This window comes from Aquarana catesbeiana, linkage group LG09 (assembly GCF_042186555.1).
Source record: "Aquarana catesbeiana isolate 2022-GZ linkage group LG09, ASM4218655v1, whole genome shotgun sequence".
In the NCBI taxonomy this organism is placed as follows: Eukaryota; Metazoa; Chordata; class Amphibia; order Anura; family Ranidae; genus Aquarana; species Aquarana catesbeiana.
In genome coordinates this window covers 287,386,432-287,403,855 of record NC_133332.1, presented here as the reverse complement: position 1 = coordinate 287,403,855, position 17,424 = coordinate 287,386,432, and the positions used below count along the sequence as shown (strand labels likewise).

The 17,424-nt window shown below is 40.2% G+C and overlaps 1 protein-coding gene across 6 annotated transcripts in view; it reads right to left on the bottom strand.

The window, feature by feature from the left end:
- DENND1A (DENN domain containing 1A) overlaps window positions 1-17,424 on the bottom strand; it is a 1,561,519-nt gene that overhangs the window by 1,358,485 nt on the left and 185,610 nt on the right. For 5 of the 6 annotated variants that reach the window (XM_073600378.1, XM_073600371.1, XM_073600373.1 and 2 more), the window contains exon 3: window positions 14,325-14,375. The exons of the other annotated variant lie outside the window; for it this stretch is intronic. In XM_073600378.1, coding sequence (XP_073456479.1) covers window positions 14,325-14,375 — 51 coding nt within the window. The remainder of the gene's footprint in view (window positions 1-14,324; window positions 14,376-17,424) is intronic. 6 annotated transcript variants of the gene reach the window in all.

The following is a 17,424-nucleotide window of genomic DNA, read 5'->3' as shown; positions in this document are numbered from 1 at the left end:
GATCATTGTTCAAACTTATAATCTCAAGATTCTACCTTCCTGATAAAGCTCAATCTACTAGATCTGTGAGCGCCTCTTGGGCTTTTTGTAATCAGGAAACTTTTTTCCCCACTTTCCTGCCAGGATCTTCCTTTCACATTTTCTAGGTTTTACAAGGTGGATGTTCAGGCTTCTTCTGATGCCAGCTTCAGTCGTACGACTCTTCAGGCAGTCAGCCCCCGTTTTGCTGTTTTGTGTGGGTCCGTTAGTGTTTTATTATTGTTGCCTACCCCTCAGATGGACTGTTTTTGAAAATCATAATTGTCTATGAATCTTGCGTCCCTTAATGAACGAGAACATTTTTTTATATTTACCAAAAAAACATATCTTGGCATTAAGGGGCACAGGTTCCACACTTCACTGTTTTATGTAATCTTACTCTTGCTTCTATCTTGCTTCTTACTTCTGCTTCTCTACAAACTGAGGCATGCTGGGAGTGGGAAACTTTATACTAGACCACTTTGCAAATACTCCTGTACACGGCAGTATGAGTCAACCTATTCTGTGTCCCTTAAAGTGTTACTAAACCCAGGACCCTGCATTTACTATATCTGGTCTCCCACAGAAACACAGATCATGGAAATGCAATTATTTTAGAAAATATGAACTGCTAAATACCTTTTCTCATCAGCAGTATATAGCATTCTTGTGACTTCTTATCAGTGTCTGGTTAAAGCTTGTAGAAGGAGCTTTACAATTCTACTCTGACTGTCCTATGAGGCTGCAGGACCCCCCGATGCTCTCGACAGTGCTGATTGGCTCCCTCCCTGCACCCTCCCCAAAAAAAAAAAAAAACACTATCTAGCAATACACACCAAACTGAGCATGTGCAGAGTGACGCCAAAGGCTGTGTCTTATCAGGAGATTGGGGACTGTGGAAGAAGGGGAGAATCAGAGAAGACAGGATCAAACAGCCTTTTTAAACAATGCACAGGATTAACCTCTTAGGTTCCACAGTGAGTATAAGCATGCTTTACTGCATATACAGACTGATTTTACTGTTCTATGTTCAGTAACACTTTAAGTTAACCTCTTCACGCTGGTGCCTCCTGGCCCTTTAAGAATTTAAGGTTGCTGGGAGGTGGGTCCGTGCTTGAATGCTGGGATGGCGGTCACGGGATCCGAAAGCTTTTGGTTAGGTGCTCTGCACAGCTGAGCTGTACTGACCACAATTCACGCAAATATGTGGCCTCTTGGCGTCAAGGAACAGGCACGCATATTTGCGTACACGGCGCCAAGGGGTTAAATAACAACATATATTAACAAAACTGGGGCAGACATGATGAACCACTTGGTCTTTTTTCTGGCCATCATTCTTATTTTTCTATATTAATGAAAACTCCAGCCACTAATGATTAATAATAAACAGATTATTCTGTATAAACAAAAATGTGTTCCTTTTAATTAAAGAAATCCTACACTTGCAATTAAAAATGCACTCCTGCTGTAAACCAGCAACCCTATAGTGCTTGGTGTCTGAGAAGCCAATAGGCAGGTATAAGAGCCATTGTATGGGGGCCTGGCTAGTCATTTGCAAATATCAGCCTTTATAAAGTTGGCATTTGCATGTCATTTTTTGGAAACTTCAGTGACAGATTGACATAGCGAACAGGTAGAGTACAGGAAAGTTATGGCACCATACAGTGTGTCTCGTGTCCATCAGTAAGGGCGAGGGAGAAACTAAGGTGACAAATTTGCTTTACTGTGGACCAAAACTCAAAACAGATATGCGTTAGCAGATGATGCAAGGTAAGGGGCTGGGAAAACTTACTTTCAGCTTTTTTTTTTTTTTAAATTCAATACTTTTTATTCATCTTCATACAAAATACATCACATCTCATATTAAACAATGTACATAAAACCTCATAGTAGCCCAATCATCTACTTCACTACAAGATGTACTTGTCCACCCTACTGGGTATATTCTGCTAACTTTCTTCCCTTTTATACCCCCCTTTACACAGAACCCTTTAAGCCTGGTGGTCAGCCCACTCTATATCTTAGTTACCTGCACGCACATCTCTACTTTAAACTTGGATCTTATACTTTTCCCTATCCTCTTTTTTCCCTTATACTCTAAGATGTTCTACCTTCTCAATCCATGGAGTCCAGATTTTTTTAAATTCCTTTATATTCCCTCCTCTAGCATAAACTGACTTTCAGCTTTAAAAAGCCCTGCAACACTTTGGTTCGCATTTAATTACATTTAAGCCACGTAACCCACAGAAAGTTTGCACTGCTGGCACTGATATCAGCAGTTTATTTGCTCTTTTTTCGCCCAATTTCTCGCCCATGTGTACCCAGCTTTGGTAACATGTTACACTCTGAATATGGGAGTAACATGCTACTAAAGGTGAATTTGAATTAAGAGACAAACAAATAAAGGCAAACTCCAGCTAACCTGTTTTAGGCAGATTATAGCAACATGTTTTTTTATTTGATAAAAAAGGTATAGACCATATAAAATAAGATGACTGTAAGCACAGTTTTATGATTCGTCCCTACTGTAATTACCACCTTTGCTGGACAGTTCCTGTAAAAAATGGTAAAAATTACAGATCTACTGGCAGGAATAAATAGGAATAAAACGTTATTACAGGCACTGCTGTTTTAATGCTTCTGACAGCCTCTCACCAGTGCAGTTTTTGTACCTGCTTCCTAAAGCTTGTCCTGTGCAACATCCGATCCTTTGTGCACAAACCAAGCTTTCTGTCGAGAGAGAGAGCCAAAGAGAGAAAGAAAGTATACAGCTGATGTGCTTTAAGGCCCCTTTCACACGATCGGACCGTTCAGGTCCGCCTGTCAGTTTTGACGGCGGGCCTGAACGGGTGCTCCATGTTAGCCCATGGAGCGACGGATGTCAGCGGAGACATGTCCGCTGACATCCGACCCGGTCCGATACGCTGAAAGCAGACGGATGGCCCTACATCCAGATCCGTCGCTGGTGGATCGGATGAGATCTGATGAAAACGGGCACGCTGTCTGTTTTCATCCGATCCCTCCATAGGCAGCAGCGGCGCCTGACAAGCCCCTCCCCCTGTTCAGTAGTAGTTCAGAATGCACTTGGCCGAAAAACCGAAACCAACAGTTTTTTAAAAATATTGTATTATTTTCGGCTTTTTAATTAATAGTTTTTGATGCTTTTTTGCGTTAATAAAAAGTGAAAGAAAAGCTCAAGAGAATGCCATCCCTTCAAATTCTATGTTTGTCTTCACACCGGTCCGTTGCTCTTCTGTTGCGATGTTAAAAATCCTGCTAGCCGCATTTCTGGTGCATATTTAGTCAGTTACAAAAGGGCACCTCCCCATGGAAATGCACTGAAAACGAGTCATGACCTATGAAAAAAGCACCGTAAATGCGGTACAATCGCAGCAAAATCGCGTGCCATTTTTGGAGGTCATTATCAGCACCTTTTTTCTATCAGTAAAATGCAGATAACCCTATCTTCAGCCAATAATTTTCGGTGGCTGATATAGCGGTGCATCCCTAGTGTTCAGTAAAGATGTATAGAGTTTTATAAAACAGTTTTTTTTTATATTTATAATTTAATTGTTCTTCTGTAACCTTTATTTTAATCATATGATTAACACCAGATTTTAAACGCTCCAGTTTTAGTAAACAAACCCCATACTGTAAAGAGCATATATCTACAGAGTAATAGAAGCTCATACCAAGGATCGTTATGTGCAGATGTCAAAGAACAAGGAGAACATGTGACCACACAACAGCGCTGCAGGAATAAGGCATTTAGAGGATTACAATAAAAAAACAAAAAAAGTATACAAAATAGCATGATATATACGTGATTTATGTGAATTAATTATGGCAATTAACACTTTTCTGTTTAGTATCACTTTAACCATACATTCATGTCTATCAGGATCAACCAATGGACATATGAAGCATGAATAATTGTTATATCAAGATCGACAGGTATGTTTCTGTATTTGTAGAAAACTGATTAGCATAAAACCAATGCAACCACCACATCTAGCGACTGGTACTTCTGCAATGTATTACATTATTTTTCGTTCCTTGTTTTTCGCTGTAATTTATTTACGAATTCTAACAGGACTGTACCCTTAACATCTTAATCTCAACTATAGCAAGAGTGCATTTGTTTTCTACATTATATTCAGTACTTGTTTAGCATATAATTGCACAGTGGAACCCTGTCAAGCACTCTTCATCATCTGCCTAAGTACATTACTACCACTATTATAAACAATTACAAGCTGTGAGAATTACCAGTCATCTACTAAAACTACCACACACTGTGAAAATTTCATGTCTTGGTCTAACCTTGTACAATTAAATACGTTTAGTTTACCACAACATCATTCTCAGTATGAGAACGGAAGGGACCTGTACTAGGATAGAACATCTCAGTTTTAAAGCTTCAAGGCTTTCAGTGGTGCCCAAAGGGTGAGCAGATCGGGACCAAAATAAAGGGCTGCAAAACAGCACAATCTAGTACAATTACATGGAGATGTGTCCTGAAACTTCCTGAAACAGACAGAGAATGCTGTTTGGTATGTCAGCAGGGCATCATAATACTACACATCTAAGATGTACAAATACCAAGTTCAGACCATTTAATGCAAGCATAATTAGAGAGTGTTGTGACTGAGGAAGCGCTCTCTGAAAAGGAGGATCATGTGACATCAGGAACTTTTTAACATTTCTGAAGTCTAGGTGTTTGTTCTACAGAGCTATTTTTATTAAAGCATACATATTATATATGCATATACTGAATTATTATAACACATTATTATTATTAACCCCTGCCTGTCGCATGACTGCCCCCCACTCCCACACTATTTAAGAGAATCGAAATGCCGGGAAGCGGAGTCAGCCATTTCAGTCATGTGACTGCTACGAGTGGCTCTCTCAGCTGTTACACGATTGGAAGATCCTGATCGCAAGTATGCATCGGGAGCTTTCTGTGACATTTTAGTTACCGTGCTGAGAGCATGCAGTGAGTGTGCTAACAGCACAGAAAACCATTCCCTATGGAAGCATATATGCGGCAGCTTGGCATTAAAGCCCAAGTAGTTATAACTCAACTGCAGCTTTAACTAAAAGCAAATATTGTCAAAATACAAGAGAGCTGACGTGCCCACCAGTGCCATCTACCAGTACCCATCAGTGCTGCCAATCATTGCCTCATCATCAGTGTTAAACTATCAGTGCTTCCTACCAGTGCCGCATATCAGTGCCCTTCAGTGCCATCTATCAGTGCTCCTCAGTGGCATCTATCAGTGCCCTTCAGTGCTGTCTATCAGTGCCCTTCAGTGTCGTCTATTAGTGCAGCCTCATCAGTGCCACTTATCAGTGCCCATTCAGAGCCACCTTAACAGTGCTGCCTATCAGTGCCCATCAGTGCAGCCTCATCAGCCCACATCAATGAAGGAAAATAAAATCACCGTTTGCAAAATTTTATAACAAATTATGAAAACTGTTATTTTATTTTTCAAAATTTTTTGGTCTTTTTTTGTTTATTATATCAACCTAAACTGATGAAGAAATTTTATTTTGAGATTTATTATAGCAAAAAGTAAAAAATATTGTGTTTTTTTTTTCAAAATTGTCACTCTTTGTTTACAGCGCAAAAAGTAAAAACCACAGAGGTCATCAAATACCACCAAAAGAAAGCTTTATTTGTGTGAAAAAAATTATAAAAATATCAGAAGTGTACAGTGTAGCATGACTGCGCAATTGTCATTCAAAGGGTGACAGCGCTGAAAGCTGAAAATTGGCCTGGGCAGGAAAGGGGTTTAAGAGTGGAGCAGGGAGCTGAATGAGAACATGGATGAGACCCACAACAGCGGGAGCTTTCAGAGTTAACTTTCCAGGCGATTGGTTGCTAGGTGGTCCTAGCAACCAATCACTAGCTTGTTAATATGAAAAATTAACTCAGGAAGCTCCCGCTGTCTTATCAGTGCTGCTGCGTGTCTCTTCCGTGTTCTCATTCAGCTTCCTGCTCTGCTCTGGGGGGGGGGGGGGTGTGTAATATGCAGGGAGGGGCTGTGTGATGTGCAGAGGGGGCTGTGTAGTATGCAGGGGGGGTCCAGAGGTTCGGGGGCTGTGTAATGTAAAGGGGTCCAGATTATTATCTTAATTTATTAGCAGGTAAATGCAGCCCTCCATGCATTCACATACATTGAATCCGGCCATTAAGTGGAAAAAAGGTTGCTGACCCCTGGTTTAGATCAAAGGGATGAACTTCGGTCTGTAAATGAGGGCAGTTAACCACTTGAAGACTAAGCCTTTTTCTGACATTTGTTGCTCACAAGTTAAAAATCAGTATTTGTAGGTAGAAAATTACTTAGAACCCCAAACATATACAGTGGATATAAAGTCTACACGCCCCTGTTAAAATGTCAGGTTTCTGTGAGGTAAAAAATCGAGACAAAGATAAATCATTTCAGAATTTTTTCCACATTTAATAAAACATATAAACTGTACAACTCAGTTGAACAACAAACTTAAATCTTTTAGGTAGATGGAAGTAAAAATAAAAAATAAAATAATATGGTTGCATAAGTGTGTACACCCTTACACTAATACTTTGTTGAAGCACCTTTTGATTTTATTACAGCACTCAGTCTTTTTGGGTATGAGTCTATCAGCATGGCACATCTTGACTTGGCAATATTTGCCCACTCTTCTTTTCAAAAACAATCCTAATATGTCAGATTGTGAGGGCATCTCCTGTGCACAGCCCTCTTCAGATCACCCCACAGATTTTCAATCAGGTTCAGGTCTGGGCTCAGGCTGGGCCATTCCAAAACTTTAATTTTCTTCTGGTGAAGCCATTACTTTGTTGATTTGGATGTATGCTTTGGGTCATTCTAATGTTGAAAGGTGAAGTTCCCCTTCATGTTCAGCTTTCTAGCAGAAGCCTGAAGATTTTGTGCCAATACCCACTGGTATTTGGAACTGGTCAGAAATCCCTCTACCTTGACTAAGGCCTCTGTTGTAGCTAAAGAAAAACAGCCCCAAAGCATGACACTGCCACCACTATACTTCACGGTGGGTATGGTATTCTTTTGGTGATGTGCAGTGTTGTTTTTGCACCAAACCCATCTTTTGGAATTATAGCCAAAGAAGTTCAACTTTGGTTTCATCAGACCATAACATATTTTCCCACATGCTTTTGGGAGACTTCAGATGTGTTCTTGCAAAATTTAGCCGGGCTTGGATGTTTTTCTTCGTAAGAAAAGGCTTCCGTCTTGCCACTCTACCCCATAGCCCAGACATATGAAGAATACGGGAGATTGTTGTCACATTTACCACACAGCCAATACTTGCCAGATATTCCTGCAGCTCCTTTAATGTTGCTGTAGGCCTCTTGGCAGCCTCCCTGACCAGTTTTCTTCTCGTCTTTTCATCAATTTTGGAGGGACGTCCAGTTCTTGGTATGGTTTTTTCTTCAACTTGATGAAGACTGTATTCACGGTGTTCCATGGTATAGATAAAGCCTTGGACATTTTTTTGTACCCTTCTCCTGACTGATACCTTTTAACAATGAGATCCCTCTCTGCGGACCATGGCTTTTTCTGTAGGATGCGACTAAGAAAAAGTCAGGAAAGACCTACTAGAACAGCTAAACTTTATTTGGGGTTAATCAGAGGCACTCTAAATGATGGCAGGTGTGTACTGACTCCTATTTAACATCAGTTTGAATGTGTTTGCTTATTTCTTAACACAACTACAACCCCAGTTATAAGAGGGTGTGCACACTTATGCAACCACATTATTTTAGTTTTTTATTTTTATTTCCCCTCCCTAAAACATGTCAGTTTGTTTTTCAATTGAGTTGTACAGTTTATAGGTCACATTAAAGGTGAAAAAGTTCTGAAATGATTTAGCTTTGTCTCATTTTTTTTACATCACAGAAACCTGGCATTTTAACAGGGATGTGTAGACTTTTTATATCCACTGTATATATATTTTTTTTTAGCAGAGACCTTAGAGAATAAAATGGTGGCTGTTGCAATATTTTATGTCACACTGTATTTGCGCAGTGGTCTTTTAAACGCAAATTTTTGGGAAAACATATACTTCAATGAATTTTAACAAAAAAATGAAACCATAAAATAAGCCCAGGACAGTACAAATACCCCCAAATGGCCACTTTTTGGAAAGCAGAGTCCAAGGTAATTAGAGGCATGGTGAGTGGTTATGAAGTTGTAATTTTTTTGCCACAATGTTTTGGAAAATTAAGTGTTGTAAGTATGGTAAGCATAGGCATACTTATAATTTGAAGCCAAAACACATTTTGCTATGCCTCCGAAGTATGGGGATACCACATGTGTTTCATAGCCTAGATGCCAAGAGGGGCCTTAGGGAAAAATGGCAGCCGATTATGCATTAATTTCACCCTATGCATGGGATCGTTCTCCCCATGACCAAATGGGCAGAGTTAAATGCACTGAACACACGGTCTGGTTAGTGCCTGAGCTGAGACTGTCGCATACCTTCTTACGGGGTTTTGCAGAGATGTGCGACTTCAAGAACTTTTCCCTTTTTCGTTAGATAATTTCTTGCCTACCTATCACATTTATGGAGTCCCTGGAGCACCAAGACAGTGTTAACACCCACAAAATGACCCCATTTTGGAAAGAAAACACCCCAAGATATTTTCTGAAAGGCATAATGAGTCTTTTGAAAATGTCATTTTTTAAAGCATGTTTTTGGACAATGCAGGAAACAAAATGAAAATGTATTTATTTTAATTTTTCAAAATGTTGTCAAGGTATTTCTAACACACATCATAGGCATACTTAGAATTAGGCCCCAAAACACATTCTGCTACTCATTTCGAGTTTGAGTGATACCACATGTGTGAGACTTTTTTTTCACAGCCTAGTCACACAGAGGGGCACAAAATCTAAGGAGCACCTTCAGGCTTTCTAAAGGCATAAATTGTACATCTAATTTCCTGACTGCCTATCAAATTTTTGGAGACCTTAGAATTACACCTCAGAACATATTCTGCTACTTCTCCTTAGTGTGGCCATATGTGTGAAATTTTTCACTGATTACCGTATTTATCGGTGTATAACACGCACTTTTTTCCCTTTAAAATAAGGGGAAAATCGTGGGTGCGTGTTATACGCCGATTCACCACTGACTGTGAGCAGAGGAGTGAGAGCCGCCGACATTCACACATAGCCGAGTGTACTCAGCTAGGTTCGGCTAGCTCCGCTCACAGTCACGCCCAGTCCCGCCCTATGATGGACATAATACAAGACTGGGCTTGACTGTGAGCGGAGCGGAGCTAGCCAAACCTAGCCGAGTACACTCGGCTGTGTATGAATGTCGGCGGCGCTCAACTGCTTTCGGTTTCTCTCGTAGTGATGTGGGCGGAGCCGAGCACCGCCGACATTCATATATAGCCGAGTGTACTCAGCTAGGTGCGGCTAGCTCTGAGTACACTCGGCTATGTATGAATGTCGGCGGCGCTCGGCCCTGCCCACATCACACGAGAGGAGCCGTAAGCGCCATATTTAAAAACTGAAAAGTCTGCAGTGTCACTGGGCAAGGCTGCAGATGACACTAAAAGGCTGCAAATGAAACTAAAAGGCTGCAGATGACACTGAAAGCCTGCAAATGACACAACAAGGCTGCAAATAACACTGACACGGCTGCATTGATGGGCATTTAAATGTAATTTTTTTTTTCCCTTAAAAAGTTTTTTCCCTAAAATTCCCTCCTAAACTTGGGGTGCGTGTTATACGCTGGCGCGTGTTATACGCCGATAAATACGTTATATACTGGACATTGTGTCACAAATCAACTAAAGCTGCACAATTCTGGAAAAAATGAGAATCACAATTTTTTTGCTTAGAATAAAGATCCAGATTCTCGGAGCAACATCATCTTTCACAATATATCAAAAAATTGGGCTTACTTTACTGTTTCGTTTTTTCTTCTTAATTCTTTGAAGTATATTTTTTCCAAAAAAAAACTGCGTTTGAAAGACCGCTGCTCAAACACAGTGTGACATAAAATATTGCAATGACCGCCATTTTATTCTCTAGGGTCTCTGCTAAAAATATATATACAGTGGATATAAAAAGTGTACACCCCCAATTAAAATGTCAGGTTTCTGTGATGTAAAAAAATGAGACAAAGATAAATCATTTCAGAACTTTTTTCACCTTTAATGTGACCTATAAACTGTTCAACTCAACGGAAAAACAAACTATAATCTTTTAGGGAGCGGAAGTAAAAATAAAAAACTAAAATAATGTGGTTGCATAAGTGTGCACACCCTCTTATAACTGGGGTTGTAGTTGTGTTAAGAAATAAGCAAACACATTCAAACTGATGTTAAATAGGAGTCAGTACACACCTGCCATCATTTAGAGTGCCTCTGATTAACCCCAAATAAAGTTTAGCTGTTCTAGTAGGTCTTTCCTGACTTTTTCTTAGTCGCATCCTACAGCAAAAGCCATGGTCCACAGAGAGGGATCTCATTGTTAAAAGGTATCAGTCAGGAGAAGGGTACAAAAGAATTTCCAAGGCATTATCTATACCATGGAACACAGTGAAGACAGTCATCATCAAGTGGAGAAAATATGGCACAACTGTACATACCAAGAACTGGACGTCCCTCCAAAATTGATGAAAAGACAAGAAGAAAACTGGTCCAGAAGGCTGCCAAAAGGCCTACAGCAACATTAAAGGAGCTGCATAAATTCTGGCAAGTACTGATTGTGTACTACATGTGACAACAGAACAGACCCCCATATTTTCACCTCATAACATCTCATTGCTACTAGCGTAGAGTGAGCAGTGCTTGCTATTTCTGGTCAATTGCTCTAATCTATGCATACTACAATTGCCATAGAACTGAATGCGTCTGCGCGTAAATGCGTAGTCCATCTTGGGGGCGAGCAGGAAAGAGTGGTTAAATTCACATACACAAGGGGAGCATCTCCGTGCAGCAACAGGCTGGAAAATCATTACCTGCAATTTATTTGGAACACTATGCGACTACATACAACTGTAGGCATGATTGCATTACTATTACTACTAACTTGTTGATGATTACACTGTGCAATATATATATATACACAAGAGTATGGACAGGGCTTCATACATATTTTAAGCCACCACAAGGTGCTGGCACTAGCTTTAGCCTAGAAACATTTATTGCAAATCAGGTTCACTAAGGGCCAGTTCACACCACAGAATTATGTTCCAGATGCATTTCTGCATGCACATTTTTGATATGTTTTCAATATATTTCAGTGGGTTTTCCCTGCTTTTTTTTTTAAAGTTTCCTGGGGTTTTTTTTTCTGTATTGCATTCTGGATGCATTCTGGTGTGTTTTTGTCACAAAACTGGACAATTCAAACTGAGCATATGATCAAAAATGCATTATCCCCCCCCCCCCCTTCATTTTTGTACTTACCATGGAACCCCTCCTACGCAGCATAAGAGCCAACCCAGACATCAAAGAAATTGACATCAAAGACAAACAATGCAAAATTGCAGCCAACGCAGATGATATTCTGCTATTCTTTCAGACCCCATAACCACCATACCCAACTTACTAAAGGACTTTGCTCTCTTCAAAACAATCTCTAACCTCCAAATACATTTTACGAAATCTAAGGCCCTGAGATATCCCTTCCCTCAGCCATCTTGATGCAATACCAAACTAACTTTCCCTTTGGTTGGGAACCCCACGCCATCACATACTTGGGTATCCAGATCACCACAAACCTATCCGAATTATACTCTAGAAACTTCCTGCCTATCCTTCAAACCATTCAGCAGGACCTCTGCAAATGGAACTTGGGTCCCTTCTCTTGGTTTGGAAAAGCATCCATTATTAAAATTAATATCTTACCGAGAATCATATACCTGTTTCAGACCCTACCAATCAAAATTCCCTTAACGTTCTTTACATCATACAAATGGCTTTGCACAAATTTTATATGGTCCTCCAGCACCCCCAGACTGAATTGGGATAGACTGGTTCTCCCCAAAATGAATGGAGGGCTTTGACTTCCAGATGTCTACAAGTGACATGGACAGTCACTGTATTGTTCATTTAAGGACAAGAGACTCAATTTTGTTTGCACTGTTGAAATGTGTTCTGTAACCTTCACCTAACACACAGACACATCTTCTGCTAGAAGCTCTCTCTCTTCTCTACTCCCCCTCCCCTCTCAAGGTTTTACTTTTGCAATTGTTCTATTTGCTAGCTCTTAATTATATATTTCTATTTGTTAGCTTTTAATAACATATTTCTATTTGTTAGTTTTTAATAACATCTCACACCACCTCTTTCTTATCTATGTATAAAATAACATGTAATAATACATTTTGGCATTGAACAGACATTTTAAACACAGTGATTGCGTCCTGTGAATCTGTTCCTGCGGCTGCAGTATTAACTTTTGTTTTAGAGTCCCAATCAGAAATAATTTCATAACAGTTTTTGGCGAGCTAGCCAAGAGTTTGGCAAAGTTTCCAGAAGGAACCGCGCTTTGATCAGGATCATCGGGAACGCAGACCTCTAAATGCCGGCTAGGTAAGCTGTCCTTAAGCTTGCTATATTTCTGCCTTCCCTACGTATCCTATCTGTTGGTTCTCAAGGAAACCAGACCACTCTCGGACCTTTCTGGTTGGGTAACGTGTGTGTGTGAATGTTTTTGTGTCCCCCTTTACAGGTTGGACTGTGTGTGGATAGGGAGAATCCTCTGCAGTTCCCTGCGTTGACTCCTTGTGGGTGACCTGGGTCAGGGGGGCCAGATTAAACTCACAGAGAAGAGAAAATACGAGTATCACTGGTCATGCCACCTAACCAGAATAATCGACTGGCACATACAGACAAACACTAAGGACCGGGTTAAACTTGAGGATTTTTTTGCCCAGGTACCAATCTTCCACCTACCATGGATCGAACAAAAAACGATCCCTAAAGAAAGCACTACTCACTCGTTCATAGGTCCTACCTTACGGACCTTTAGGGTAGCATGCAAGAAATAATCTTAATCTAACCCCATCGCCAGAACCTTTGATCCCTTTAGACCAGAATTCTGACTTCCCTTCTGGTCTTTCGGAGCGCAACCTGAATAACCCACGCTGCAAACCCTCACTTAGAGCAGAACACTTTTTTCATATTGAGCTTCTAACGTTTCCGGCCCTCTCCTTCCGATTCCCTGAACGAAACATTCCCTTTTTTAAATACTTACAGATCAGACACGTCCTCAATAACGCCAAACCCTTTGCCAAGTGGCACAGAGACTACACTCCCTTTGAAGCACTCTACCAGCACAGAACCCCAAAGACACTGGATTTCGGACGTATATTCACACTCCTGCTCATAGGCTGCGATCCTAAGGCAAACAAAATCAGCCAGCAATGGGAAAGAGAACTCGCCTTAGACCTACCCAAGGAAGAGTAGGAACGAATATACGAACATATCCATAAGGAATCCATTAACATATCAGCACAAGAAAATGGTTTTAAAATCCACTCTAGATGGTACAGGACACCTGAAAAGATCCACAAATACCACCCTAGTGTCTCCCTGCTTTGCTGGAGATGTAATTCAGCCCTACGCTCCCTGATCCACATATGGTGGGACTGCCCGCTCACTCCCCTTTCTGGAAAGAAGTTCACTGCCTAACCGCTCAAATAACCTACACTCCAGACATCGACCCGGCTCAATACCTGCTTCACCACACATCCATACCCCACTCGGCCTACAAAAAATCTCTCACCCTCCACCAAATCAACGCTGTCAAACAATGCATACCTGTTCACTGGAGAAGCACCAACCCCCCACTAGCTCTGAATGGCTCCGCCGCATAGAGAGAACAGCGGAAATGGAGAACCTAATCCAAGATAAAGAGACCCCAACAAATACAAAAACTTTCTACACATGGCCATAATACATTAGGTAACCTGGAGATGCACCCTAACCGTCCACACCCTATGAGGAATTGGCCGCAAATAGAACCCTAAAGACACGGAGGGACTCAACTAAGCCTCTTAGTAAACCAATACTGATTGGAAAACAAATACCAGCAACCAATGCCCCCACCCATTCACAGTAAGCTCCCAATAGTGGGGTTTGGGTGCCATGGTGGCACATATGGTTTACCTGTATTTCCCATATAGAGCCCTCCAAATGCACCACCCCAATCCTCAACAGCTTAGACACCTCTGAAACCATTTGTGTACACTCTACAATGACATGTTTACTGTTTATCTTACAGTGCAAAGCTATTATTTTGATGCCATTTATGCCTTACCATTATAGTACCATGTAACCGCTTCACTGGTTTTGTTTTTTCTCTGTGAACCTGAAAACATTAATAAAAACAGGTTGCCTTTAGTGAAAACTGCATGTCAGATGATAAGCAGGAAACTGCATGCAAATTTTAACTTTCCCTGTAATAATTGCTGTGTTTGCCCCCCAAGCCTTCCTTTTTGTCACAGAAGTGTCTCATCATATTATATTATAAAAAGGAAGCCTAAGAAAGTTGGAATATGCTAGGCCAAACCGGACTTTAGTATTCTTTTTTCACTAAAGATAACCTCTGCTTCGTTGGGTAGAAGTCAGGTTTGGCCCAGTCCATTCTCACCTCCTTAGACTCACTTTTGATATTTTCCACTGAGTAAATGCCCTAAGAGGGATCCAGAAAGTAATAGAAACCTTTAGTATGCAATATTGATAATGTCCAGGAATCAACCATTATTCATTATAATGATGACAATGGATGTCTTCAATATAAACTTAAAAATAGAATACTCTCAAAAAAGCCTACACAGCCACCACCAGATACCAAATATTTAAAATATATATTTTATTTGTTCAATATAAATCTTGCCTAAAAAGGCACATATCAAACACCAATGCACAATCATTTTGCACAGACTTGTCCAAACAAAAATATGTTATGACGGTACAGTATGTAAAAAGCGATGCCTAAATTGTTGGAGCTATAAAAATACCTGTAACTAATAAATATATATATATAATGCCCATCCTTAAAAGGGTTACTCCACTTTTTATGGGAAAAATATAGCACATAAAAAATAATATAGCTTATACATTTTACACAAGCCATATTATAATTTAATGTCATTAAAAATTAAAACAGACAGCTATTTCTTCAGAGTAGAACTGGTAGGAGTCTGCAACAAAGTTTGTTAAAAGCCTTGCAATGTACATTGATCATAAAGAGGATTGCTTTCTTTTCTCAACAAAATTGAAGTTACCCTTTAGCCTTAATGTACACAGGACGTTTTTACAACCTCTCCTGAACGATTTAACTTGACAGATAGTAACCCATGTTTAAAACGTCAGTTTTGTCATGTTTACATGCTGCGTTTAGCCGCATTTGCGTTTAGAAGCGTTTGAAAAAAAAATTTTATTTTTTTTTAAATAGCCAAAAATGAAAAACGCCTGTTAACTAAACGCAGCTAAATGCGAGTTACCGCGTTTAGCGATTGAAACGCCTCTAAAAACACAGCTTTTGAATGCATTTTTTGGGGTTCCAAAAAAGGTCTCTAAACGCAACTGCCTAGAAACGACTATAAAGGACCCTGTGTACGTGTACTGATAACATAACAGATGAGAGTTCAGGGGCAGCTGAAAAAAATGCCCAACTGCTCCTAAACGTCCGTTTACCAGCAGCATTGTACCTGAGGCCTTAAGGTGTATCAATTAGTCTTTTTGCATTTAAGCAAAATAGTACCACAGATCTAACTCTACCATGTATATCAGTAGTTGTTACTTTTCTTAATAATCTGACTTAGGTTAAATCCACCACAAAATGTACATCATTATGTTTTTTTTACACTTGTTGTGATTCATAATTCATATTCATCCAGCGTGAATAATAAAAACTTGATTTTGTCGGCATAAATAGTATTAAAAACCCGCTGGAGCATCTAACCTTTTCCCACTACTTTCTAAACTTTGTTCAGAAATGTTAAAATCCTGAAACCATCACCCAATAACATAAATAAATATTTTAATTAGGAAGCTGCCCAAAGATGATACAACCAAACAGACACACGCATTATGAACAACCATCTTTCAATATCCTCTGATGAAACAAGCCACTAGTCTTTACAGTCAAGTACATTCTTCAGATCAGAGCTCGCCATCCACAGAAATACAATCTGCAGAAACTGTGACAATATTTTAATGAAGGCTACTGAGCCAGGTCATTAAATGTCTTACTTTAATTGGAAAAAGTCATAAAAGACTAGAACGAAAACCTTGGTCTTGATTCCCTTGTAGCATGTGTGAGGTTACCAGAGCACATTTGAAAAATCAATGACAATAATGAATATATGATCCTTGGATCCGCATGCATTCACTTGGAAACTAAAAAAAAATGTGCACAAGCTTGATTCCTTGTCATTAATGTGTGTTTAATGAAGTTATGGAATGGAGAAGTGCTCCTACACAATGGACTTCTTGGAGTCTATTCAGGGACATTGCAGATGGCATATCTGTCCAGAGTCTAAAACAGGGGTGACTGAAAATAGTGAGCTAAGGCTTCATTTTACCTATTCATTGAGGTTAGTAAGAGGTTCAAAGGACAACATGACAGATATAGAATTTGCTAGTTTTTAAACAGAAAATCTGCAGGTATATAACACCTGATAAAAAATGTTTCCATTTTACTAGGACATTGGTCTTATGGTCCATAATACAGGATTATCAGTATGGATGTGCTGTTTTCAGATGAGTTGAAATTCAAAGATCCCTTGTGGCTGAATATGATTGGATGCAGCCTCTGGCTGCTTCAGTTTTCATATCAAAGGATGTCAGGTGGGAGGGTGCTGACAAGGTACCCATAGCTCAAACTTCACTCCATGCAAGGATAGTACTTGCAACCTTATGCGCTGCATTAACCTTTCTGAACATGTTACCCCTGTATTTAGGGTGTCACATGTAACTTCTTAAGCATACACTCCCTCTCACCCTGACCTCCCACTCCCTGTGACAGTGAGCAGGGGATCCTCTCCCCGCAACCACTGTCACAATTTGAAAACAGCACAGCTGTGTGGGGTTCTGCCAAAGCTAATCCTGATGAAAAAGAGGAGTTTTGGAAACGCATTCTATGAACGCTATATCCGAGAGTGACACTACTGGAAGATTGTGACCATCAGCAGTGAGGAAGTCAGGCAGCCTACGTGTTTACATCTCACCAGCTGGCTCCACAGCGGTCTGGATGCTGTGCACTGGCTCCCATCCATCCCGTGTTTTGGGACTTGTTATGCGCTGTGGTCTTCACTTGCACTAATGTCACTTACATATGCCTCCATGTAGATGTGAAAAACACATTTTATGCATTTCACCTGATCACCTCAACACATGTTGACACAACTCAA